We start from the raw sequence: 26,933 nt of genomic DNA on the forward strand, positions 1-26,933 counted from the left end.
GACCCAAGATCTGCAGGTCTTCCACTAGCATCCACGGAACAGCAATAATCTGACTGAGTAGCTGGCAAGTAGGGTCAAATTCCAGACTCTGACACTATTACATGCAGGACTTTAAACCAGGAGATCTAATGTCTTCACATTATAAATTTCAAAGGAATAAAATACTCTTTCTGAATTTTCTTAAGAATATAGTAAAATCTGTATCGCAGAGCTATCATGAAGATAAAATAAGACAATGTATTGCACACTTTAGATATAGAAAATATCCCATAACTTTAATTGACCCTTGCCCTCCCCAGGCACACACGGCCCCATAGATTCATATGGTGAATCAGACAGGGAGCGGCACCCGCATCCAAGATGTCAGTCCATTCAGAAGATGAGGGACAAATTAGTTCCATATCTCATTCAGGCGAGTGCATAGCTGTGCACTCCACTTGTTATCTCATTTAATCCCCATACAGAAACCGAGGCTCAAAGTGGTCAGTCCTTACAGGAAGAACAGCAAGAGACTCCACAGGTCTGGAAAACAGCCAACAACAGAAGCTCAGGGATGAAGACCAGGGAGGCACTGCTGAAATGCAGGTGTGAGGTTGTTCTGAAGGCACACTCTTCATCCACGTGAGCCAAGGGAGGGAGTGCTCGTCATGGGCTTCCTGAGGAAAGTCAGTGCCACCGCAGAAAAGGCTAGAAACCACATGATACAAAGATGTCTTTTTTTAAATATTCTGATTTTTTTTTTTTTTTAAACAGAGAATTAACAAATCCTTAATATAAGAGCATATGCTGTCCTGGATGAATCTGGGCTTGACTCTTTGGGTGTCCATGGCAACTTCTGCTTTGTTTGTAGGCGCTGGGACCTTATCTGGTAAGAGTATCACTTGAGAGTCTTGCTAAGGTTGGAGAAACCGACACCAACACAGGTCATCAGCACTTTATCCCCACCCTTGAGTTCTTCGCCACATGGCTTGGTTTCAATTTTAAACATAATCTGGAAAAAGCTCTTCAAATGTCGCAAAAACTCTATCCTAAAAAGGAAAACAACAACAACAACAAGGAAGGAATGAAAAAGGAATTCTGTTTTCAAAAAAAGTTCTCCTTCCCCCACCTAGAACCCAAGCCTTCACTTCCACAGATCAAGAATATCTGAAATTAAGTACTTCTCATTAAGGCTCATTAAATAGTATTTATTCACAGCTTGCCAGTTTCCAAAGGTGATTTAGAGCTTACAGAGATTCACACAATACAAGATAAATTAATTTTTAAAAGGTCCGAGGTTAGTACATGACACATAAGTCATTAGGCCCCCGAGCAGTTCAAGTGGACATAAATCCAGCATTAGTCTTTGAGCAGCTCACATAGAGAGAGAAACACGTACTCCTGTGACTCACAGCATCATGATGTAAGACCAAGCAGATGCCAAAAGCAGATTTCTTCGCTTCTCAACCTCAATAAAATCTTTCTGTTCATTCAACACACGTTTACTGAGTGTGTCCTAGGTACCAAGCACTGTTCTTGGTGCTGAGGATGTTGCAATCAACAAAAAAAATCCCTTGTGTCTCAGGAAGTTTTCAATCTAGTGGGGTAGACAAGTTCAATACTCTTTAAAGGTTCTATGGAAATTTAAATCAAGTAAACAAGGCAGGGGCATGTGAAGAAATGTGGGTCTAACACTATCTGTGTGTGTGTGTGGCAGGCATATTAGACAACGTGGGCAGGGAGGGGCTCAGGGTAAACGTGACAAGGAGTTTCACAGGGCTGCTCCTCGTCATCTCCTTTAAGACAGAATGATGGGGTAGCCCTGGTGGCTCAGCGGTTTAGCGCCACCTTCAGCCCAGGGCCTGATCCTGGAGACCCAGGATTGAGTCCCATGTTGGACTCCCTGCATGGAGCCTGCTTCTCCCTCTGCCTGTGCCTCTGCCTCTCTCTCTCTCTCTCTGTGTACAGTGTGTGTCTTTCATGAATAAATAAATAAAAATCTTAAAAAAAAAAAAAAAAAAAAGAATGATGTCTCCATCCCAACATCATTGTGGGAACAGCAATTCTATGGAAGGACCATGGCACAGGTAAGCAGGCTTCTATAGGTTGGGCCTAGCTGATTCAGTGTCTCCTCAGCTGGCCCACCATAAGACTCCCCTAGAGAATTCATTAAACACACAAGTTCCTGAAAGGTTCTACTCAACTAACAACTGGTAGGGAGCAAGGGTCCACATAGTAGAGCTTGAAAGCACAGGCCAACATAAAGACAGCCCCTCCCCAACCCTTAACCAGGCCGTCTCCCCAGTGTCTTCCCCAGAAATCGACTGTAACAAGTATCCCCGGTGATTCTTCATCAGGCAAGTTTGGGAACACTGGTTTAGTTAAAAACAAATGGGCTGGCTCTCTATGACGAAGGATCCAGCAACCCTGTATCCTGCTGCCTCCCAACTGAAACATCCAAACTCCCAACCCTAGCCAGATGGTTCTAGCCCTACCTACACATGGAATCACCTGAGGAGCTTTCAAAATACTACCTCTGGACATAAAGACCAATGGGAAAGAGCTGAGAGTCAAGAAATAAACCCACACATCTATGGTGAATTGATTTTCAAAAAGGGTGCCAAGATAATTCAATGGGGAAAGAACAATGTTTTCAACAAATGCTGCTGAAACAATTACACAGGCAAAACGATGAAGCTGGGCCCTTTCCTCACATCATACACAAAAATTAACTCAAAATGGACTAAGGACCTCAATTTAACAGCTAAAACATGAAACTCACAGAAGGAAACACAGGAGAAAATCCTCACGATCTTAGGCTAGACACTGGTTTCTTAAATACAACACCTAAAGCACAGTGATAAAAGAAAAAACAGTAAATCGAACTTCACCAAAATTAAAACCTTTTGTGCATCAACAAACACTATCAAGGAAATAAAAAAAGGATGGGGATCCACAAAGGGATCAACTCCCAGGATGAAAAAAAATATTTGCAAGTCATGTATCTGATAAGAGTCTGGCATTAAGAATATATAAAGAACTCTAAACTCAATATTAAAAAAGTCAAATAATCCAACTAAAGACAGGCAAAGGATCTGAAAAGATGCTCAACATCTTTAGTCATTAGGGAAGTGAAAACCAAAACCACTAAGAGATCCCACTTCACACCCCTCAGAATGGCTACAATCAAAAAGAGAGACCTCACATGTCTGAGTGAAGATGGGAAGCAATCAGACCCCTCAACACTTCGGTTGGAATGTTAATACAGTGTGGCTGTGGAAAGCAGTCTGGCAGTTAACTATTAAATCAGGATATACCACATGATCCAATCATCCCCCTCTTAGGTAGAGGTAGACACACAAGAGAAATGAAACCTACACCTACACAAAAGCTTGACACAAACATCTGTGATAACATTATTCATAACAGCTAGAAAAGCAGAAACAATCCACATGCCCATCAAGCAAAGAATGGATAACCAAAATGTGGAGTGTCCGTACAATGGAGTATTATTCAGCCTCGAAAAGGAGTGAAGTACTGACATACGCTACAGCAGGATGAACTTTGAAGACATGCTGAGTAAAAAGAAGCCAGTCACAAAAAACACATGTTGTAGGAGTCTATTTATATAGAATGTGCAGAAGAGGGGGATCATAGGGGCAGAAAGCAGATCAGTGGTTGCCCAGGGCCAGGGTGGGGGGTGGGTGGGAAGGAGAGGGAACCACTATGAATGCGCAAAGGGTTTTTCTTCCTATGGTGGTGAACATGTTCTCAAATTATAGTTGTTCTAAAACTGTGGTTATGGTTACACAACTTGGTGAATATACTAAAAACCACCAAAATGTACACTTTATTTTTTTTCCAGATTTATTAATTTGAGAGAGTGCGCACGTGTGTGTGTGTAGGAGGGGCAGGGGCAGAGGGCCCCACCTGAGTGGGGGCCCTCATGGGGCTCAATCCCACAACCCTGAGATCATGACCTGAGCCAAAACAGAAACCGTTGGACGCTTAACTCAGCCACCCACACGCCCCTGAACTGTGTACTTTAAATGGGTAAAGTGGGTGGTATGTGAATTCTATCTCAATCCAGCTATTTAAAATGAATAAATATATGTAATGTTTGGGAAATTCAGAAGTACTGAACCTGGCTTCCGCCCTCACACAGCATGTACCCAAATGAGCAGGAAAGCCCGCTGCAGTGAACTTCCCGCCCCTTCTGTCCCTCTGTCCTTCCATCTCCAGAGGAGAGCAAAGGGGATGGAACAAGCCGGCACCCTATCTGGCTGGTGACCAGCACACCAGGGGCTAAGAGAAGAAACAGCAGGTACCCTGGATGGTAGTTCTGGTGAGTAGGGCAGGCTCATAGAAACGTCTCTCACTTTCCCCGCTCCCTCTCCATCTTCGATGTCACATCCCCTGGGCACCTCTCCTATGGAACAGCCTCTGGTTCCCCAGCGTTCCTGGTTCTGCTCACGGTGTCTGTAATTACTGCTTCTGTCCCCCCCACACACACACTCACAGTTAGAGCCCCTCCAGGGTAAAGACCGTGTCTTTACCGCGAAGTCCACTTCCCCTGCGGGTGCTCTTCCAGCAGCTGGGGAACAGTGCTGAGGTCTCGGGACCTTGACAAGGGACGTCCCCATCCTCAGCAGTGAAGTAAGCCGGATCCTCCCCTGCCTTCCTTGCCAACTGAAATCTGCAGTGTCTCACTCTCTGCCCTGCCTTACCACGTCTCCCACCCTGTCCCAGGGGAGAAAACAAACACATCAAACCCACAATTTACATCTGTGGGCCAAGCTTCCAGCTGGCAGCAAACCACCATCACTCTCCCTGGTTGTGCTCAAAGGAGAAACAGCTGTTCTGTGGGCCTGGGCTCCAGCAGGGGCATACTTGCCTCCCCACCTCCCCAGCCTCCTCACCTCTGCAGCCTCCCCAGCCTCCCCAACCTGCCATGCTGTGTCAATCGGTGGACTGTGCTGGAAACCCCACACACCCTCTGCAGCTGGCAGAACCCCCAGGGGCCTCTGTGTGCCCCCAGCTCCTCGACGAGGATGGAGAAACACAGGCTGAGTGTACATGTATTTGCAGCCTCAGGTGTTTGTAGCCTTTGGAAAGGAGAGGAAAAGCAAAGTTGGTTTCGCATCTCACAAGCTGTTCAGCCAGCCCCTCTGCCTGTCTGAGGAAGTCTGCGTGGGGGACTGACAGGAGGTTTCCATGCACCCACCCCCTCCCACTCTCCTGAAACAGAGAAAGAACCTTGGACCAACATACCCTTCCTGAAGGAATTCAGCACCTCACTTGGGCGCTGAGGCCAGCCCTCCCCTGGGCTGCAGCCCCAACTACGACCTTACCTCCCAGTTCACATCCCCACCCTTCCCCACCGCCCCGCGCTGGGACTACACTGCCCCCTGCCCCCAGCATCACACTGCCCCCTGCCCCTTCCCACACCCCAGCCCACACTGCCCCCTGCCTCTTCCCACCGCCCCCAGCCCACACTGCCCCTGCCCCTTCCCACCCCCAGCCCACACTGTCCCCTGCCCCTTCCCACCCCCAGCCCACACTGTCCCCTGCCCCTTTCCACCCCCCCAGCCCACTGTCCGCCCCCCATGCCCCCAGCACCACACTGCTCCCTGCCCCCACTGCCCTCTGCCCCTCCCTACCCCCCCCCTCCCAGCCCACACTGCACTGTGGCCCCTGCTCCTTTGACACAAGCACAGAGCCACACAGAAAGCAGACCTGTTGCGTGCCGACAGTGACTCTGGCCCTCGGTGGAGCATAGGGATGACCTGAACAGTGCAGATCATTTTATTTTAGGCACCTGGAACTCTTTCTATTCAGCTCCTGTGTGAAGGGTTCGAACTCCTGGCTTTAAACAACTGTATCTTTAGCTTTTTTGTTGTTGTTCAGGAAAAAACGATTTGTTTTCCAAAAAAACAAAACCAAAAACAACCTACTTTTAGCCTTTAGTCCCTCTGACGAGCAGCTTTCAGAGAATTCCAGAGCACAGAGATCATTTTTCTTATGTATTTTCAAAGAGTGGGTTATTCCCACCAACACTGTTGGTCAACAGGGGAAGGCCACTGGGCTTATGGTCACTTGCCCGGGACTTTTCAGGGGGCCCGGCCCACCCCTTAACCACTGCCCTCTCACCAGGTCATCCTTCTAAAGCCTGACACAGACAGGATGACAGCATCCTGAGAGGGGGAGCCCTCTCTCAGCAGCTCCAAGGACACAAAACCCAACAGGGGGTCCCACCTCCTGCTCCACAAAGCCACTTCGGTCCTAGGGTTACCTGCCTCTGAGGCCTAGGGCCTTGCTCTGGAAGTGGAGGGGAAGGTTCAGGGGGTGGGAAGACAATCTGCTCAATGAAGCCCCCATAGTCCTGACACGCCAGCCCTTAAAAAAATACATCGGTGGTGCTTATCCTGCCAGACAGTGGCTTTCCCAAAGCCCACTGACCTCTGTTCCAAGAATGAATGCTCACAGTGAGTTCGCCGAACTCGGTCTGGCCTAACTCTCTGCTTCCTGCTGCCTTTATAACCGTATTTAACTACTTCACCATTTTCATCTAAAAAGTTAGGCTATCACTTGCTTTTCCCATATGCCAAACACATCCTGGGGTAAAAAGCGTAATAAGAGTGACAGGGCTTCGCGGGACTTTAAGCACTCCGCAGACGGAAGGCAGAGGGAGCTGCAGAAGCTTGCAGGCTGCAGCTAAGCAAGGGAGCCTGAGCAGCCTAGTGTTCTCCCCCTCGGTGCTGCAGACTGGGGGAACCAACAGTCCCCCCGCACCCCGGGTGCTCTCAGCAAGGACACTGGGCTCTTGCTCCCCAGCACTTCATAAGCACTGGAAAAAGGTCATTTATTAAAGTGAGAGAAAAAACAAAGTGGCATGGTTTATTTTAGACTTCTAACTAAAGATAGACAGAGATCATTTTACAGCAGAATTTGAAACGAGGACTCTCTGAAAAGATGTAGCATGGCACCGGGCCTGAGGCAGGGAGGTGTCTGGAGTCCAGCAACATGGACGGAATCCCAGGTCTTACACAAGAGCACTATGCGTCAGGGAAGCAAGGACTCTGGACGAGACTCTTGGTCAGAACCCACTGGCTGACCTGTGTGCCCCAGGGCACATAATTCGACCTCCCCATGCCTCAACCCCCTCACCTGTAAAATGGAGCATGAAGAATAAATACCTACCTGCCTCTATCGCCCTCATAGGGTTATCATGAAAACTAAGTGAGTTCGTCTTTTTAAAGCACCTAAAACAACACCTGGACAACAGTAAACCCTGTTAAGTGTTCATTAAATAAACTGACCCCTACAGAATTCTTGGGAATAGTAAATAAGATATGTGTGGTTTATTTAGTAACATGACTGCAGGAAGTTGGTCATAATGAATACAGATTTAGAAATAGCCAAGTGGATAATTTACAGTGACTTCAGGTCCGAGAATACCCAAACCAAGTTAACTAAGCCTCCTGGTGTCAAAAGTGACCTCACCAGGAAACTCAGCCTCCCAGGCTGAGGGGACGCCTAGGCAGGAACCCCAGCATTTGGCATCAGCGGAGCTCTGTGAGGTGCACTGCCCACCAGGAGGGCAGAGTACCCGATTCCAATCAAGCCTCACTCCATCTCTAAAAACCCACGACTTCAGGACCATTCACCATCTCTAATGATGAGACAGACGCTCAGAGGTGCTCCATGCCTAGTCCATAGTCTCCCGAGCTCCAGGACAGAGCCAGAACTGAAATCTAGGTAGGCAGGACCCTAAGACCTGTGCACCCGCAGAATGCACCATGCTCTGGTGACTGCAGCCTCCAATCATGAACAATTTCCAAAAGTGCTAATTAAGATGCTCATTAGGAGCACCTGGGTGGCTCAGTTAGTTAAGCATCTGCCTTCAGCTCAGGTCATGATCCCAGGGTCCTGGAATGGAATCCTGTATTGGGCCCCCTGCTCAGCGAGGAGTCTGCTTCTCCCTCTGCCTGCCGCTCTGCCTACTTATGCACTCTCTCTCTCTGTTAAATAAATAAATAAAATCTTAAAAAAAATAAGACGCTCATTAAGATTTATTTTTCTTGCTGTTCACCATGCTTTTAAATGAAGTATAAATCCTCCCCTAACCTCTGAAGTTTTGAGGGGAAGGCAGAACCACTGTCACCAACTAACCATCTAAAATTCAATAAATGCAACAGAAATAGATTCCACACATACTAGCATGCCATCCAATACTATTTTATTCAACTGAAAAAAATCTCTCCGGCCTTCCTGAAGAATTTCACACATACAGACATAGGTTTTCAAGTAATACAGAAAACCACCAGCAGCAATCTCCTGAAGACAGAGGGAAGAGGAAAAGAAGGGAAGAACACAGAGACCCTTATTTTCCAGAAAGGATTTGAAAGCAACACTGCAAGAAAAAACATCCTCCTTAATCCCAGTGCTCTGTAAACAGATATTTGAAAAGCTATTTATAAAAATCAAAATGTGTGAAGTGTCGGAATAAATTTTTTTAAACCAAGGAGGGTCTTGCTTCTGGTTTTTGTTGGAAACCTGATGGTGCAGAGAACAGGTTTTTTATGACTTTAACTGCTCATAAAAAGAAGTGTGATGGTTTGATCTCAAAAGCTCTTAAATCCAAGGACAAATGGTTCCCCCAAGTATGATCGTCCTGATTATGGATTCTGTTCCTTTCCCCCATTCACTGTACGCAAATACAATATTAACTCGTTTATCGGGCCCCTTCATCATTCTGGGCTACTGGAACCTTCCATGGTGATAAACAGCAAAAAGGGTGCCAAACAGATACAGCTTCCAAAGATAAGCTCCCAAACCCCCAACCCTGTGCCAGGCTGCCCATTCCCACCCCATGGCAGCCTCCTTTTACGTGAAGCCCTGGGACGCAGGTAATCCAGAGGACAAATATCCTATAAGGCCTAGCCGCAAGTCTCAAAACACGTAATTTTGCAATTTGTCTCCTCCTCTAAAGCTCTATTCAGAAAAGACCACTTTGTTTTCCCAGGAGACGCTGTAATTTTAAGCAAGGTCTCTGGAGGACAGGATAGGACACTGCAATTAATGCCTGGTGAGGAGTGAGTTGAGGAGGACACAGGAACTTTTAAAAATGTCCAGTCACATCTTGACCATCTCCACACGGACTGCGGACTTGAAAAGATTATAATATAAAGGCCCCAGAGCCAAATGAAGAAAAAAAAATCTCCAAAAGCAAATTAAAAAAAAAAACTGTCAAGGAAAAATAAAAATATACATTCCATTTTCCATTTTTCACATACTGTTCTGCCAAACCCCATGCCCGACGACCACACACATTTCTAGACACAGCCTCATGCTGTGTGAGCGGCCAGGCCCTTGGCTGCCCCAGAGTAGAGGCCAGCGAAGCCGCAGCAGTGAGAGCGGTTAACCAGTGGAAGGGAGCTGCTTCCAGCAAACTCCCCGTGGGAAGCCCATCTCTGCACTCAGGGTGCTGTCCCCTCAGCCCTGACTCCCTCTCTAATTGCTGCCTGGAGCCATGCGGATTCCTGGTGTTTTGTGTGTCATGGACTCAATTTCAGGTTTCCTGTGCTGCAAAATACCTTACACACGTTATAGGGAGACAGCGTGGTCCTCAGCACACTCCTGCTAATCAGTCTTCCCCCTCTGTTAACACAATGGACTCTCCTCCATCAACTTGTTCCAAAACAATCTCCTCCCCAAAAAAGCCTCCTTAAGAATGTCTTTCAAGCTCCTGAGCCGTGGCGGGAAGCATGGCAGCCCTTGGCAGCGCTGGCCCCTTCCCCACGTGATGGCACCACCATTCTTCAGTTATCACAGTACTGTACCTTTCAGATATACAGCATCGGTACCATGATAACCGAAAAAGGACAGTTCAGTCTCGAGTCTACCTGAGCATCTCTGCCCAGCACGGCCACCCAGAGATCAGGCAGTGACCTAAGCAGACATGCCTGCACACAATGTCAGCGCTCACAGGCTGTTCCTGTCAGTGGGACAGGCTGCCTCTATTCTGCTGTTGATGACGGAAGCCCCCATGAGCAGTCAACTTCGGGTGACACCCAGGACCTCAAACTCACCATCGTAGTTCCCCACTAGTCCAGCAGCATGACTATAAGCCCTGCCTCTTCCTTCAGCTTTCCGGCCAGCTCATACCCTACCTTCTTGGATAAAAAGACGGTCAGTCCTCTTTGCCACAGTGAAGGAAAAGGGGGATTTAAAAAACTAATAACAAAATCCAAGCTGCAACAGAACCAGGAGTTTGCCTGGAAACAAAATCGAAGGCATGGACGAAAGCCCAGTATTTATCATGTGGTTCTGATGACATGGGAATGAGACAGGTATGATGAAGCTACAAGAAGGAACGGAAAGCAAAATCTTTGTTCAACAGCAGGCTTAGGGTGACAACCTCTGCCTCCTTAACCATTGGTACCAGCAGGTGTTCACAGTGACAAGCTGTGTGAGCCATGGGGTCATTTTGTGCAACTGGAGGATTAACCTGGACCAATAGCAAGGCCAAAGGGAAACAACTCACGTGTAGGGAGAGAGAGGTCCCAGCAGGACTTTGGAAACATCCTGCTGTCCAAGGGTCATGAGCAACAAAGCCAGGCTTTGGTTGGTTGAGTCCACACATCCACCCTGTAAACACAAATGCTTTAAAGATTAATCATTGTACCAACCAGAAAATGGAAAACCAACAGACCAGAGGGAAGGAACAACCTCAGATACCCAGAAAATCAGAACCACGGAAGAGCAGACCACAAAGTTCAAGCAGTAATAAAACAGGAGGCAGCTCTTTTCAGAGTAATTCTCATACCAACTAATTTTAGGGAGTGAAAGTAAGAGTTAATAAAAATGACTATAATCACAGAGACTACGTGAATGAACAGACACCCATGCTTACTGAATTGCATCTGGTGAAGGATGAAACCTTGCCTTTGTAATTAAAGCAGCAGCAGGACATACAAGCAAAAACGCATCATCGGTTCTAGGCAACGTAAGGTTAATTACCTAGGGCTCTCACACTGTGACCTGTCACGGAGCACCATGGCTAATGATGTGGACAGACCATCAGCTTCCATGGGTCTCACCTACGCACACGTTCTGTTATACTCAGGAACTGTTGGCCATGTTCCAGAAGCTTCCTGTCTCTCTGTGTGTCCTTAACACTGGAGAACTACTTCTCACTGCTTATAGATTATTTCCCCCATCTTTCCTTCCTTTTCCTCTATATCAGAACACAACTGCTTTGGTTGCCTTTCTTCTTTCATTCTTGAATTTCTCCACCATTTCTGCCATTTTGCTTCTGCAGATATGTGCGTCACGGCTGTTGATATTTGTGCCCTTAAAAGTGTCTTTATTTGGGATCCCTGGGTGGCGCAGCGGTTTAGCGCCTGCCTTTGGCCCAGGGCGCGATCCTGGAGACCCGGGATCGAGTCCCACGTCGGGCTCCCGGTGCATGGAGCCTGCTTCTCCCTCTGCCTGTGTCTCTGCCTCTCTCTCTCTCTCTCTCTGTGTGTGTGTGTGTGACTATCATAAATAAATAAATAAATAATTTAAAAAAAAAAGTGTCTTTATTTCTCATCATCCTACCTGTGAGAACTTGATTTAAAACAATTCAAACTGGGATCCCTGGGTGGCACAGCAGTTTGGCGCCTGCCTTTGGCCCAGGGCGCGATCCTGGAGACCCAGGATCGAATCCCACGTTGGGCTCCCGGTGCATGAAGCCTGCTTCTCCCTCTGCCTATGTCTCTGCCTCTCTCTCTCTCTCTGTGACTATCATAAATAAATAAAAATTAATAAAATAAAAATAAAAAATAAAAATAAAAAAAAATAAAACAATTCAAACTTACATGGTACACAGTGAAAGTAGGGTGACCCTGGATCTCCATGTATTTTTTAAGCCTCACAGTAAGACACCCAGTTTCTAAGCATGGCACATGCCTGGCCAAGGCGAAGCTCTCAGACTGGGAAGGGAACAGGGAGCCACTCACTGCTGCATCTGTGGGTATGCGCCGTCCTTTTTCTGAGCGCATGTGGGGTAGGGACTAAGTGAGTTCTCAGGCACAGACATCCATTCTCTGCTGTCAGACTTCACCTGTGACCATGGAGTCAGAAAATAAGGGACTTTATGCTACAGCTAGGCCTTACAAAAACCCAATGCTCTTCCCAAACTACCAGAGATATTACAGGACAATATTTATCTCATTTAACAAAGTCTAAGACAAGAAGTGTTAGCTTATATATTTCCATGTGAAAAGGAAAACGTGACCCATGGAGAACAGGAGGCCCAACGAAACTCTGCCTTACAGAACTTGCTCCCTTTCACAACTGTCTAAAATTCATTTTTTTTTAAGATTTTATTTATTTATTCATGAGAGACACAGAGAGAGGTAGAGACACAGGCAGGGAGAGAAGCAGGCTCCATGCAGGAAGCCCAATACGGGACTTGATCCCAGGTCTCCAGGATCAGGCCCTGAGCTGAAGGCGGTGCTAAACCGCTGAGCCACCCAAGCTGCCCCAACTATCTAAAATTCAACTGTTCTCCTCCATCTCTCCTTCTTACCACAGTGCTGCTTTTCTACCATTCTCCCTGATTTCTAAGATGTGCTGGACCAATAGATTAGTGCAATCAAATGCTAGAGTCTGTGCACCGGACACCACAGAGGGCAAAGTGGAGCCACCCCCAAGGAACAAGGTCCAGACCCTGTACTAAGTGCCTTCGATCTAACTGTGGAGATGAGACAGGAGCAGGAACAGAGACAATACAAGGGGAGCCAGCGCTACACAGTAGCTGGGGGCTGGGGGCACTGGGGCTGCCAAGGCAGGCAGGAGGGAGGTCACTGAGATGGCACCCGAGGGAGGCTTTGGGGACAGGGATCTGAGGTGGCCCCAGAAGGAAGAGCAGGAGGACGGGGCTTGGAGGATGGAGCCAGGGCCAGCAAGGAGCAGCCAAAAGGCCAAAGAAAAGTGGCTGCACACTTTCTATGGAGGAGACGAACAAGACAGCTACCGGGCAGAGAGAAATACAGACTGAGGTAGGGCTCTTCTAACTGGGTTTTGACTTTATCCTGGGAAAGTGAAAAGCTGGAGGTCTCTGAACACAGGAGTGAAACAATGAGATCAGTGTCCCTGGGAGAGACGTGAACTGAAGAAGATGCTAGAGAGGTGGGTGGTAGGAAGGAGGGCAACAGGCGAGAAAGGCAGTTCAGAGGCAGCTACAGAACCAAGGGGGCCAGGCAACTGAAGAGACATAAATGGAGCAAGGATCAGACCAGAGGATTAAAACTGGTTAAAAAAAAAAAAAAAAGGCCACACCCTCAAAGGGATGGATTTTTATTACCCATTTAAACCACGTCACATCACACACCTATAAAAAATTATTCATGGGCACCTGGGTGGCTCAGTCGGTTAAGTGTCTGCCTTCGGCTCAGGTCATGATCTCAGAGTCCTGGGATCAAGCCTCATATCAGGGCCTCTGCTCGGCGAGGAGCCTGCTTCTCCCTCTCCCTCTGCCTGCCGCTCCCCCTGCTTGTGCTCTCTCTCTCTCTCTGTCAAATAAATAAAATCTTTAAAAAAAAAAAAAAAAGTTATTTATAGGGAAGCTGGGGTGGCTCAGTTGGTTAAGTGTCCAACTCTTGATTTGGGCTCAGGTCATGATCTTGGGGTCATGAGATCAAGTTCCATATGAGAATCCATGCTCAGGGAGGAGTCTGCTTCTTCCTCTCCCTCCCCCACTCCCCTGCTTGCACATGTGTTTACTCTCTAATAAATAAATAAAAATCTTTCAAAAAATTATTCGTAAATGCATAAAGCATTTTCATCCTTTTAAAAATTAAAGATCATAGACACACAAAGGATGTTTTCTTGGTGATTAAAAACAAAGACAAAAAACATGGTCCAGGCACAAGAAAATGGTATAAAATAGAACCTAACTGGAGTTTATTTATTTATTTTATTTATTTATTTTTTCCTAACTGGAGTTTAAAGAAAAAATGAAATAACCTAATCCAGACTGCATGTTTTCTCTCTTATGGACTGATGGGCTGGCTGTGCTTTCACCCAGGGGCCTATAACATCTGCTATGTACGTGGATATAAAATACACACTCCAACTGTGTGTGTGGCTCCCACTGGCCAGCTCTGTAACGTGATGCTTCCAGGGCCCCAGGTCTGCTGGGAATAGATAGAAACGTCCACCATGGTCAGGGAGAGGAGAGGGTCTGCCAGCCACCACAGGACCAAGGAAGGGACCTCTGCACACATCAACAGGGGCTAAGGACTGCCCATAAAACATGCGATTTTCCCTAACACACACCTAGATGGCAAACCTCCAGTACTAAGTCACAGGCAGAACAAGCTCTCCATCATTTACCCCAGCTTCTGGTTACTACCTGTCTTTCAAAATTAAAGGGAAAAAAGGTCACTAAATTTAGCACCAAACTTTGGGCTGACTTAGCCTCAAAAACTCTGAGGCCAGATCCTGACTGCCCTCCACCAGGAGGATGTCATGTGACAGGGTGGTTCCTTCCTCCACTACTTTCCAGCTGAATGGTGAGCACAGGAGATGAAAGCACTCCCCTGAAAACAGTTATACCTTCTCTGTCTTCATTTTAATTAGATGGACATTAAATAAAGCCATCTAGGACCTGGAAATCTTAATGAACCCTGCAACAGTTCATTCTTACTTGTTCCACCTGGTGACCAATAACATGTTTCCCAGAATGCTGACTTTGATTGGGAGAGTAGATTGTGCCTGTCAGCTGTTTCCCTCGATGATGCCTATACGAGGATCAATACCCGTGACCCAGCCGTCCCCCTACCACAGTGATTAATCAATGACAGTGATAAAAGGAAGAAGTGAAGAAAAAAGAAAAATCACCACTGTACCCGCCTTCCTGGTTTTATTTCGCTGGGCTCACCTGTGATTTCTGTTGCTTTAAACAGGGCAAAACTTCCCTGGGAGACTCCCAGAAAGACCCAGAGAGAGGTCTAGTAACCGAGAATAAATACACAAATGCAGAGATGTAGGGCTCTTGAGCTACAGAAAGGACAGTTTACAAACATGGTACACCATCCAGTAACAAACCATCAGAGCACAGTTCTCACCAGTACTCAGTTCCAGAACGTGAGGCCTCACCTACACGGCAGAGAAGTATGCATCCCTCAAAGCCTGAGTGGATTCCGCATGTCAAGGGGAAAGTTGCAGCTTCCAGACGTGGAACCAAGGCAAAAGATAGTGCAGAGTAACAGAAATCCTGGAGCTACATTTGTGACTCTCCTCTAATCAAGCCTATGAAATCTTAAAGAATATTTTCAGGCAGCTTCATCTTATTTTTTCCTGCCATCATTCTTCCTTCCCTTCCAATTTCTTCCTTGCTTAAGTCATCTCAACTATCTTTTAAAAAAAATAATAAATCTTTTATTTTTTTAAGATTTCATTTATTTGACAGAGCAAGAGAGCGTGTGGATAAGCAACGGGAGGGGCAGAGTGAGAGGGAGAGGCAGACTCCCCGCTGAGCAGGGATTCCTCTCCCACCCAACGTGGGGGCTCGATCCCAGGACCTGGGATCATGACCTGAGCCAAAGGCAGATGCTTACCCATCTGAGCCACCCAGGCGCCCTCACCTCAACCATCTTCAGGAAACAGTGAGTGTGTGTGTGCACATGGGCATGTTGTTCATATGGCTTGACAGAGAAAAGACTCTGGGCAACGAGGAGACAGGCTGGTCCAGACAGGTCTGAGCTGTGTCCCACAGCAGAGCTGCAGTTGCAGAATGGCAACTGGTGAAGTCCTGTCTTTCGCCGTGTTCTGATCTTTCCAAGCGCCTACCGTGCTCAGACACAGGACTACCTTCTCTAGACATTGTTCTGTGCTCCAGGGCACGCTACAAAATCTAGCCTGTGGGTATTATTTTCTATCTGATTTGTCACACACAACTCCAGACTTTCAGCTTCTCTTGAAAAATCTGAAAACAGTGAGCCCCCACTGCCCTACGGCAGGGAGGCGGGGAATTAAGAAACAGTGCCTGCATTGGTCAGGGCATGTGTGCTCTTCAACTGCCAATCACCACCAAACATGCTTCCATTTTTTTTTTTTTTTTTTTAACCACCAGTTCCTTCCTCTCCCCATTAAACTTACCTGCCCTGTATCCCAAACCAGTGGGGCTGGATCTCTACTGATGGACTAGCTTACCTAATCCATTAAATTAGTTAGTGCTAAACTGCTGAATGGGTAGGAACAAGTTAACTCCTTGGCTTAAGCCCTTGGAAGGGAAGAAAGTTGCTAAGGGAGAAAATGAGAAACAGCAGAAACTGCTTTCTGATGGCTTCGCTCCCACAACTGCAGAGACTGAGGACATACCCTATAGATTTCTTCGAGCAGCAGCTTGGCACAGTTCCTGCCGAGGTCCTCCGGAAGCACTGCTGCTCCCTGGCCCTGAGGGTTGGAGGCCAGTTCAGCACTGAGGAAAGTGCCATTGGTGGTCTCAGCAACCAGTGACAACCCAAAGCCTGGAGACCTGGGAAGTCAAAGGCACAGACATGAATAGGGTTAATGGGGAGTTGGGGTGGGGGGCTCACATTCACCCACAAAAGGAAAAGAGAAGACAAACATCTTTTTGATGGCATTCTATCTGGCCACACCAAGCCCTACTAGAGTTCCTACTAGCTTATACTGGAAATACAAATGACCTAGTGAGAGCATACAGGGCAAGACCGGAAGATTGCACAAGTTGGCACAGCTTTTCCTGTTGGCCCTGCCTTCCTTTCCTGCACACTCCTACCCTGTGAAAGATCCTACTGTGAAAGTCTATAATGATCAACTGACATATAAAGTAACATTAACAAGGAATACCAGATACTAAGCACCTACTTATCACCAGTTTCTGAGCTAGGGGCTTTGATACCACAACTCTGAGTAAATATTACCACCCCCATATTACAAATGAGAAATTAAGGGACGCCTGAGTGGTTCAGCAGCTGGGCATCTACCTTTGGCTCAGGGCGGAATCCCAGTCCCGGGATCGAGTCCCGTATCGGGTTCCCTCTAAGAAGCTTGCTTCTCTCTCTGCCTATGTCTGTGCCTCTCTCTGTGTATCTCTCATAAATAACATCTTTAAAAACAAACAAACAAAAACAAAAAACAAATGAGAAATTAAGCAACCAGCACCAAGTCCACATAGCTAGAAGGTGACCGTGATGCATTTCAAACACAGGTCTTCCAGACTCCAAAGCCCACAAAAGTTCTCCACCACGGTACTCAGCCCTCAACCAATCCAGAAGGTATGCGTAGCCTGGAAACCACTGATGACAGCTCTTCTTCCAAAATACCAAGCTGGTTTCCTGTCACAAAAAGTCCCAAGCAAGCCAGAAAGGGCCTACAGACCTTTGTCTGAAGGAACATCTCTCGCTCAGATCTCATTTAATATAACCAATGAGCTGGCACTGTGTTTCTTCTGTTGTGTTCCTACCACGAACAGCCAGAAGCTAGCACCCTTCTTGTCCAGAATCATAGTGGACTCATTCACTCATGCATCCAGCAAACATTTGGGGGAAAGCTTCCACAGCCAGGACCTGGAGCACCATGTGCAAACACAAGAGTTCTTGCTCTCACAGAGCTTAGTGACAATCAGTTTTGCACAAAACAAAATCAGTCCACAGACAATAAATATACTACCTCACCATAAAATTTCCAAGTTTGGCATCCCACGGACATCTACTTTGTCCAGTGCCTTTTAAAAAAATATGTACTTCCCAGCAGTACACTCTTCATGTAATCACTATATATATGCCCCCTTTAACACAATTCAACACTTATGTTCCTAAAGCACTTTCTATGTGTCCAACACAAAACTAGCCAAAGTGCCTGTCGCAGAAAAAGTATAAAATAATGTTACAAAACGTATATATGAGCTACCTTGGTCACTCCTCAATTTCTTTAGGAAAAAAAAAATGCAAAAAAAAAAAAATGCAAAAAAAAAAAAAAAGAAAAGAAAAGAAAATGCTGTCTATGCAGCCAAGGATTAATAAACCTGCCAAGGGAAGGGCGTGAGTGAGAACAGAGGTTCTGGGGTGCTCTGAGTCATGCTTTACCACCTCACGCCATGCCACCCAGCCATCACGCCATGGGACAATCTCAAGTAGCCTTTGAGTCCCTGGACCAGGAGGAAGGAGAGCATCCAGCTCAGCAGTCCAGGTTGTGGCACGCGAACGAGGCAAGTAGAAAACAGGGAGACCGAACTAGAAGATAAGCTACCGTCACTGCTTTAACCTGCTCACCTAGAGTTCCCGAGAACTTCCGAAATTTTTCCATCCACGTGAAGTTTTTGAGGTGTGTGTAGTTATTACAATAAACTTTGTATTTAATAAAGATTGTCCCACTTTGTTTTATCTAAAACAAAAAAACAGAGAACACAGGAAGCCCTAGTGCATTCCTCCAATTTTCCTGCTCCGATCTGGGGTGTGTGTGTTATCAGGCCTGTTTCAAGTTCTGAAAAGGCAGCTGGTCACCAGGTGACCTCACTGAAGATCTGCCTTAATACAGTTCACAAGTGACAGCTTCCAAAACTTCCCAATTGGTAAAGGATTAGATTTGTTTAAAAGTCTAACTGTGAATCAAAATCAAAAGACAATGGGCAAATGTGCATACTGGTCAAAGAGCTGACACAGACCACTCAGGACTGCTGGTCCCCAAGGTTCTAGGTCATGGCCACATATCATACACTTTCAGTCTCAGAGTTCAATAAACCTCATTATGTGGATACCCCACAGAATCAGAAGAAAATACCCACTATGACTCCATAATTTCCTTAACAGTGAAGGAAGAATACTTGTCACCTGTAACTTGAGATTTAGAAAACACAAACCTAACATCATGCATTGCTTTCACATGTAACGTTTTTTCAGTGGGGCTTCGAGTTGATGAGCTACAAACCTCCATCACGCCCATGTTTTGATCCACACGTGAGCTTCCTACTTACCCTTCGCAGGGATGGGACTGGACCACGCACCAGCGTCAGCTGAGTCAATGGCTTTATAAAAAAGCTGCACCACAGTTGGGGGCAGCGTGGCCTTCAGACCTGCTCCACTTCTTTCCTGGTTACCTTTATAGAGCCAGAGGCCAGACAGAGGAGACACTATGGAGAGCAAGCCACTCAGCTCCTGCTGCTACCTATGCTCCCCATTGCTCTGCAATCTCCTCTCCCTAGAGAGTGGCCAAGAAGGGAAAAAGGGAAGAGTGGCCTAGAGGGGCCTTAGCAGCATCAGCATCTCTGCAGTACCTACTGTGTGCCAGCCACTGCATTCATGCCTTACATATGTGATCTTTTAATCTTTACAGCAACCTAATGATGCTGGCCAGCATTATTACTCCTACCAAATGCGTGAGGAAAGCGCTGGTAATACCTTAGCAGCACACCAAAGGTTTGCGACCATCACTGACCTTTCTGAACACCTAGAAAGGGAGAGGTTTGCACACAAATTCTTTCCCAAGTGTACCTTCTGACACCCCCAACCCTGTTGCTCTCAATCATGAGCTGCCCCCAGGTTGCTGGAATCACCCTCATCTTTCCTGTGGGCCTCGAGAGGTTAGAAATGCCCTAACAGGCTCAGCCCTCCTGTGCTCTCCCCCTTCTTTGGCTGAAGTCAAAGGAAAGCTCAGAGGAAAGGGCTCTGAGAAAGGATGGGCTGTGCTACTACTTAGTGAAAAAAAAAAAAAAAAAAAACTGATTTCTGAACCCACGACAGCTGATCTCTGATGTTTCTTGTTTTTAGGAGACACAATCTACAAGCTTCAGACTCCAAGCATAATGACACTGTCGTTCACACTGAAATGATGCAGCAAAACAAAAACAGAGAAAACCCGCACACAACTAAAGCAAAACTGGCAAAATATTCACTGTTAACTACAGGTAGGACTAACACCCAAGTGTTCACTGGGCTAGCCTTTCAACTCTATGTATGTATACAACTCTATGTATTTCAACTCTATGTATCAATTCTATGTATGTATACAACTCTATGTATTTCAACTCTATGTATCAATTCTATGTATTTAACATTTCCATAATAAAAAAAAATTCGTTTTTAATTGCTTCCCTAACTTACTGGTTGCTAAATATACAAACAAAGCCTAGAACAAGTATTTTCATTACACATATCATCATTAACTTTTTACTTTCTATAATGAGGTTTTCCACAAAGGCTCTAGCTAAACCCAAGTTGAGTCTGCGATAACAACTTTCTTTGGCTCTACGGGTGTTGTTCCCCTTGTTGGGGAGAGAACCTGACTGACACAGACCAACAAGGGATATTTTCCCCTGAACTGTTATTTACTCAGAATAGAACTTGTTTGCTTTAATTTTTTGTGGGAAGAGATGGGATTTAAAGCCAGAGGCACTGTTTATTAACAGCTGGGTTTTAACTCCTCCCAGCTAGGGTCTGGACCCCTCATCTCCAGCGCTGACCACTGCAGTGCTTTTCACGTGACAGGTGTTCTAAAGGTGCTGGCTGGTGACAACAGCAGAAAGTCAAGAGGACATTGATTCTGGAATCACTCTTCCTGTCAACACAGAGCTGGCAGCTTTCACTTCAATCAGGACAGGAGTGTGAAAAGGTTTGGTTAGCTGCAGAAATAAGCTCTAAAAATGTACAGACACTTACTTCCCAGAGTTGATTCCTTTCATGTGGTCTGTGTAAATATAGATATCGGGTATAAACTTGTTGAGGATGCTCCTTGCAGAATCCACAATCCGGTTTGCCATCTGCGGAGACACACGCACAGAGTACCTGTGATCCACGGTTAAGGGTGCCATTAACTCCAGACAGAGGAAGGTCTGTTACGAAGCCAGCGGCTCTTTGCGGAACTATATCATATAATGGGACTTCTAACGCCATTCTATTTTCCAGCTGTATTTAATTGCTTACCTTTGTAATACCGTAACTTGATTTTTAGATTATTTTCATTTATTATTATTGTATCATAATTTATTATAAAACAATCACAATGAAAAACACCCAGAAGTAGAGAGTTGGAGAGTATAAAATAAGAGTTCTCAAGCCTGCTCTATACTTCCTACCTGATGCCCTCCCCTCCTAGAAATGGCTCAACCCAATTTTGTAATAAGAAACAGCTTGCCTGTCTGGGATGAGCCAGACTCCCTTTGAAGTAAGCGTTTTCTGACCATCCCCACTGCTATAACCAATGAGTCTTTCTTTTGCAGCCCTAAGGCCAGAAGAGATACCACACTGGGGCTCACATGGACCAATCTCAATCTACCCTACCCCCATGTGTTGACAGGAAAAACAGAAAAAGATTAGTGAAAGAGCGTATGGTAGCTGTTTATAAAGACCTAAACAGGTTTGTTGCAACTCACAGAGCTTATTTTCAATTATTTAAGTGTCAGTTACTCCATTTGTGGATGCTACAAGCTTCTCACAGCTATTACCTTATAATCAAAATATTGGTAATTAGCACTTTACACCAGGGCACCGCTAGAAAGAAGAGGAGGAAGATACATAAACTCAAGCGAAAAGCCTGGAGTTTTATTTTCTTAATTTTTTTTTTTTTTTTTTTTTTTGAAAGAGAGAGAGCGCACGGGGTTGGGAGGGCCAGAAAGAAAATCTCAAGCGGGCTCCACAACCAACATGGAGCCCGACATGGGGCTCAATCTCACAGCCCTCAGACCATGACTTGAGCTGAAGTCCAGAGTCAGATGTTTAACTGAGCCACCCAGGCGCTCCTGAAAAGGCTGATTTTTAAAGAAGTAGAAATAATTACCTAAAATTAGACTTTATTACAGAGACTGGCTCCCCTCAAAAAATAAGTATGGAGTACTTTCAATGTGCAACGTTTGGTCGAGAGGTGGCTACATACAGGTGGCTATATACGTGGAGCCAGGGGCTAAAGAAACAGAAAAGTAACAACATGTGATCTTCTCACTACTCTGACACACACAGACACACACACACACACACACACACACACACACACACCGTGGCAATCCAGTGGGGAAAACAAGATGCGTGGTCTGCCCATTCCGGCCCAACTGTTCAAAAATTACTGTCAATGACACATTCAATGTTCATTTGAGCTGCAGAAATGAAATGCTGAGACTGCAAAGAACCTGGCTGGCATCTATCTCCCCTCCCTGATACATCCTGCACCCTCCACTGAAAGATCCATCTTCCTCATATGAGCAATAACCCACAGTTAGCTAGCCCAGGCCTCCCAGGCCTCACGGGCAGTCTGCTTGGTGCCTGTCTCCACCCTGGCACCATCACCCCCTCTACTCACCCAAACTGTCCAGATGCATCTGAACTGCCTTCCTTCCTCCTTCCCTCATTCTCCCAGAGGCCCTCCAGCCAGCACCAGCCCATGGTCTCCACCTGGCCTTGCCGTATGTCTTCCTTCATTTACACACATACTGTCCTTGTTCATCAACAAGACCACATGTTTCATAAGAAGAAGGACTCTGCTTTTGTACAGAGCAGAGCTCTCTGAGGACTCTCATACCCTATTTTTGTACTCAGAAACACTCAATAAATATTTGACTTGACTCAAAGGACAAACCTGAAATGAGGAAAGAGCAAAGAGGATTTTTCAATACACACACAAGGCCCACTTACATCACCACCTCTGTCCAGAATGTACTTTTGACCACCGGCAGCTTAGACAAACAGTCCCGGGTCTCATACCCTTTGGACCGGGTGGGTGCTGCCCTTCTGAGCCCAATGCTGCCCACTCTCCCGAGGAGAGCATGGATATCACTGACATATAATCCCACAATATTCATGGCTCCCAAAGTTCTTTCAGGTACATTAGCAACTGATCTTATGCTCACAGTGACCCTGTGGGCCAGTTCCGGGGCTTCCAGTGAGCATAAGCTAGTCACAGAAGTGAGATACAAAATTAAACAGATGCAACTTAACAAAGACAACCCTCCTCCTTCCAACCTTGAGATGTGGAAACCAGGTGGGTAACTCTACCAACTCAGGGCCAGTGGAGTCCTATTCCAGAATCCTGGCAGTGGAGAGGGACAAGGTGGCTTTATGCCAGAGTCACTGTGAAACCACTCAGCTTGGTGTGGAGGCCCTACAAAGGAATGGCTAAGAATTCTAGAATCAGACCACCTGTGTTCAAGTCCTAGCTCCAGCAAACTGCATCATTCTGGGCCTGGGGTGTGTCCATCTTCTCATCAGTAAGAGAAGGATAAATCACAATATTCTCCTCCCAAGGTTTGGAGGCTCAAATGAAATAATGCACGTAAAGTACTTAGTGGTACCTGGTATGATGTAGGAGCCCAGTAAACGCCAGCTACTGCTTTCCTTACTGTTAGTCCAAGATTCAAATCCCAGAGTAGAGATTCCCATCCTTTCAGGAATCAGAGATCCCTGGGAATCTGATAAAAGCTATGGACACTCCCTCAAGAAACAGGCACATATAATTTTGCAGACAATTTCAGGGGATTGTGAATCTCCTGGAGCCCAAATATGAATATCATTTTTTAAAAGATTTTATTTATTTATTCATGAAAGACACAGAGAAGAGAGGCAGAGACACGGGCAGAGGGAGAAGCAGATTCCCTGCAGGGAGTCTGATGTGGCCTTGATCCCAGGACCCCGGGATCACACCCTGAACCAAAGGCAGATGCTCCACCACTGAGCCACCCAGAGGTCCTGATATGAATACCATATTAAGAAATTATATCTAAGGGAAAGGAAATCAGTTGTCCTACAAATTCCAACTCCCTCCCATCTTCTGCCTCCACCCAGCTTTTTCATGTGACTCTCATGTACCAAGTCATGAGCTTCTGGCAGAGTGCCACAAACTGAAAACAGAGTGTTCCCTTCTCCCCACCACCCCTCCTCAGGCAGGGAGAGAATGAGTGGGTGGCATTAAATCAAAGGTAACCACACTGTCCAGTCACTGCGGCTCCTTCCCAGACCCTGGACAGGCGGTCAGTGAAGGAGAAGATGTGCTCTGGGGGGTAATTCAGTTCAAGCCACAACCACCCACAAGAGCAGGGCCAGTTCTCCCAGCCCAAGCCCTCCTATGGGGACTACAACCTCCAAACTCAGACCAACAGTTAACCAGATTTGCAAGTAAAAAACCCCACAAAACCAACTAAAGCTTTTTTCCAAAGGCGGCTCTTTTTTCCCAGGCTCCAAAACTGGCCAAGAAGGTGATCTTAATTCAAACCCCCATTCCACTGAGATGTTTGTGAAAGCCTCTGGAGACCAGTGGCTGGAATGTCTGGTTTGCAGACAAGAATCTAAGCAAGGGCACTTGCATCTACTTTCTTGGGGAGTTGGGAGGAAGGCTCTACAGGCCTGATGTGTCAGGGAGATTCAGTTGTCTGAGCTTCAGAACCAAGCAAGAGTCTTCCTGGCACCAATTTTATCCAGGGAAGGCATGAAGACCACCAGAGGGAGAAGCCAGGAACGAACAGGGTTATACCCCAGCGCTCAGGCTCTTTACACTTTCGTGTTCTTCTCTGTACAATCCCCAAGGCTTCCTCATTTCTCAGCGTCCTCATCAAAGGCTGACTCATGAGGCGTTTGCACACCCAGTACTCCAAGTACACTGGGACCCCAGTGGGACAGTCTCTCTGGAACCCACATAGTTACAAGACTGTGTCAAAACAAACAGAGTACACTCTGGAAATCACATTTCCAGACTACAGAGAATGGATTCCAAGCAGAGTTTACCGCCACAACAGAGTGTTAAAGAAACAAATCTCAAATGAGAAAAAACAAAGTGAAACAGCCCAGAGTGTGGCACGTAAGATTTCGTGTGCAAGGTTATCAACTGCAGCATTTTCAGCAACAGAGAAAAATGGAAAGCAACTCAATGATCGCCAACAGGACTTCATTCTGGGTGTATACAGTAAAATACGGTGTGCCTGTTAACAAGAATGGGGTTGAGCTATAAGCTACTGACATGGGTCAAGTAGAAAAGGCATATTTAGTTAAAAATAATTAAAATAAAAACCTACCTACTTGCATGGCATCTTCATTTCTCCATGGAGAACATCACCTCAGAAAGTCAGTTTAACTATATGCATCAATCTGGGGGCTCGCAGGACAGAAACTTCCTTCCCACCCCGGGGTCCACTCTCTCCTCATTTTTACCAAGCATGGCCCTGAGACGCACCCCAGAATAGCTGAGCAGAGAAGAAGCCACCGTCCAGCGAAGCTCTGCTATACCTTCCTCTTATCTGGAGGATTTCTAAAGAGAACTTAGGGCAGCAGCCTTTTATCTCAACAACGGCCTTCTCTACCTGCACTGTGCGGACCACCCAGGTCCCCTCATTGCTTACTGTTCAAGCTAATCAAGCCCTCTCCAAACTTCTCTTCCCCCAAGTAGGACCACCTCCAAGCCTCCTGAGACACACAAAACTGGACTTTAAGCTCCTATGTCACCCCTGAGAAGTGCACATCTACCTCTTTTGTCAAAGTCTCACAGGGAAAGCCATCACCCAACCCCACCCAGCCCCCCACCTCCAACACCTGCCCTCACTCAGATCTTGTCGGCACCTAGAATTGTACAAGATTCTCAAGATTCTTGACAAGAGAGGATCCCTGGGTGGCTCAGCAGTTTGGTGCCTGCCTTCAGCCCAGGGAGTGATCCTGGAGTCCCGGGATGGAGTCCCACATCGGGCTCCCTGCATGGGGCCTACTTCTCCCTCTGCCTGTGTCTTTGCCTCTCTCTTTCTCTCTCTGTCTCATGAATAAATAAATAAAATCTTTAAAATTAAGAAAAAAAAAAAAAGATTCTTGACAGAGCAGACGTTCAACAGACTGAGCCACAGCACCTGGAAGTTATCATCTTAATGTGGCATTTCTCTAGAAAATTACTGACTTTGGAATAAAAGCCAACTTGTCAGCATGGCCTTCAATCTTCACTGGCTCCTGCCCTATCTTTCACATTCCATCTTCTACTACCATACACCACTGACAGACCTGCATTCAGTCCACACTGCAAAGCCTGCCACCTCCAAAACTTCTGTGCACCACTGTGTCTACACAGGCCCACCCCTGTGCCTGAAGCACCCCTTTCTTGCTCCACTTCACAGGCCTCTATTGCTCAAGGTTCAATCCAAATACTCTCCCTTCCTCTAAGAGAACATAGAGGTTAAAAGCCTGGGCTGCAATCAGCACTCAAATCCCAGCTATGTCATTAGCAACAGTGTGATGTAGACTCAAACTCTTTAAGCCTGTAAAGCCTCAGTTTCCCCATCTGCAAAACAGAACTCAAGTAAACTTAGAGTCACTTGGAGGCTTAAAAACAAAGAATATAAAATGTAAATGGATTAAATTCCATAATGAAAAGTAGCTGAATGGGTAAAACAAGATCCAACCATATGCTGTCTGTGAAAGACTCACTTTAGACATAAGGAGACATATAAGCTGAAAGTGAAGATGTTCCATGCAAATGGGAACCAAAAGAGAGTAGGGGTGACTATACTTCCATTACACAAAATAGATTAAGTCCAAAAAGACTTTAAAGTCACAAAGACAAAGAAGTGAATACAATGATAAAGGATCAAATCAACAGAAAGATGTAACTATAAACATAGATGCACTCAATACCAGATCACCTAAATATATAAAGCAAACATCAGAACATCTGAATAGAGAAACAGCAATACAACAATAATATTAGACTTCTTATCCCACTTTCAATAATGGATAGAACATCCAGGAAGAAAATCAATAAGGCAACAGGAGACTTGAATAACATTATAAACCAAATGGAACTAAGAGACATCGACAGAACATTTCACCCAGTGAACACTGACAGAACATTTCACCAGTAGCAGGATACACATTCTTCTTACATGGACACAGAACACTCTCCAGAATCACATGGTAGGTCACAAAACATGTCTTAACAAGTTTAAGAAGGCTGAAATCACCTCAGGTACCTTCTGCAACCACAAT

At 46.1% G+C, this 26,933-nt stretch overlaps 1 protein-coding gene across 6 annotated transcripts in view; it reads right to left on the bottom strand.

Annotated features, from left to right (window-relative positions):
• Window positions 1-254: 254 nt before the first annotated feature.
• The window catches only part of RCL1 (RNA terminal phosphate cyclase like 1), a 58,176-nt gene continuing 31,497 nt past the window's right edge, over window positions 255-26,933 (bottom strand). For 3 of the 6 annotated variants that reach the window (XM_072761565.1, XM_072761596.1, XM_072761588.1), the window contains exons 6-9: window positions 20,652-20,777; window positions 16,354-16,510; window positions 10,526-10,629; window positions 255-1,028 (exon numbers count right to left, since the gene is read on the bottom strand). In XM_072761565.1, the coding sequence (XP_072617666.1) occupies window positions 878-1,028; window positions 10,526-10,629; window positions 16,354-16,510; window positions 20,652-20,777 (538 nt within the window). In that variant the 3' untranslated portion in view covers window positions 255-877. Of the gene's footprint in view, window positions 1,029-10,525; window positions 10,630-11,984; window positions 12,089-16,353; window positions 16,511-20,651; window positions 20,778-22,284; window positions 25,235-26,933 lie in introns of those variants that run through there. The other 3 variants (XR_012002172.1, XM_072761606.1, XM_072761579.1) reach the window with 3 other exon arrangements.

The sequence above is a fragment of the Vulpes vulpes genome, chromosome 1 (assembly GCF_048418805.1).
Source record: "Vulpes vulpes isolate BD-2025 chromosome 1, VulVul3, whole genome shotgun sequence".
Classification (NCBI taxonomy): domain Eukaryota; kingdom Metazoa; phylum Chordata; class Mammalia; order Carnivora; family Canidae; genus Vulpes; species Vulpes vulpes.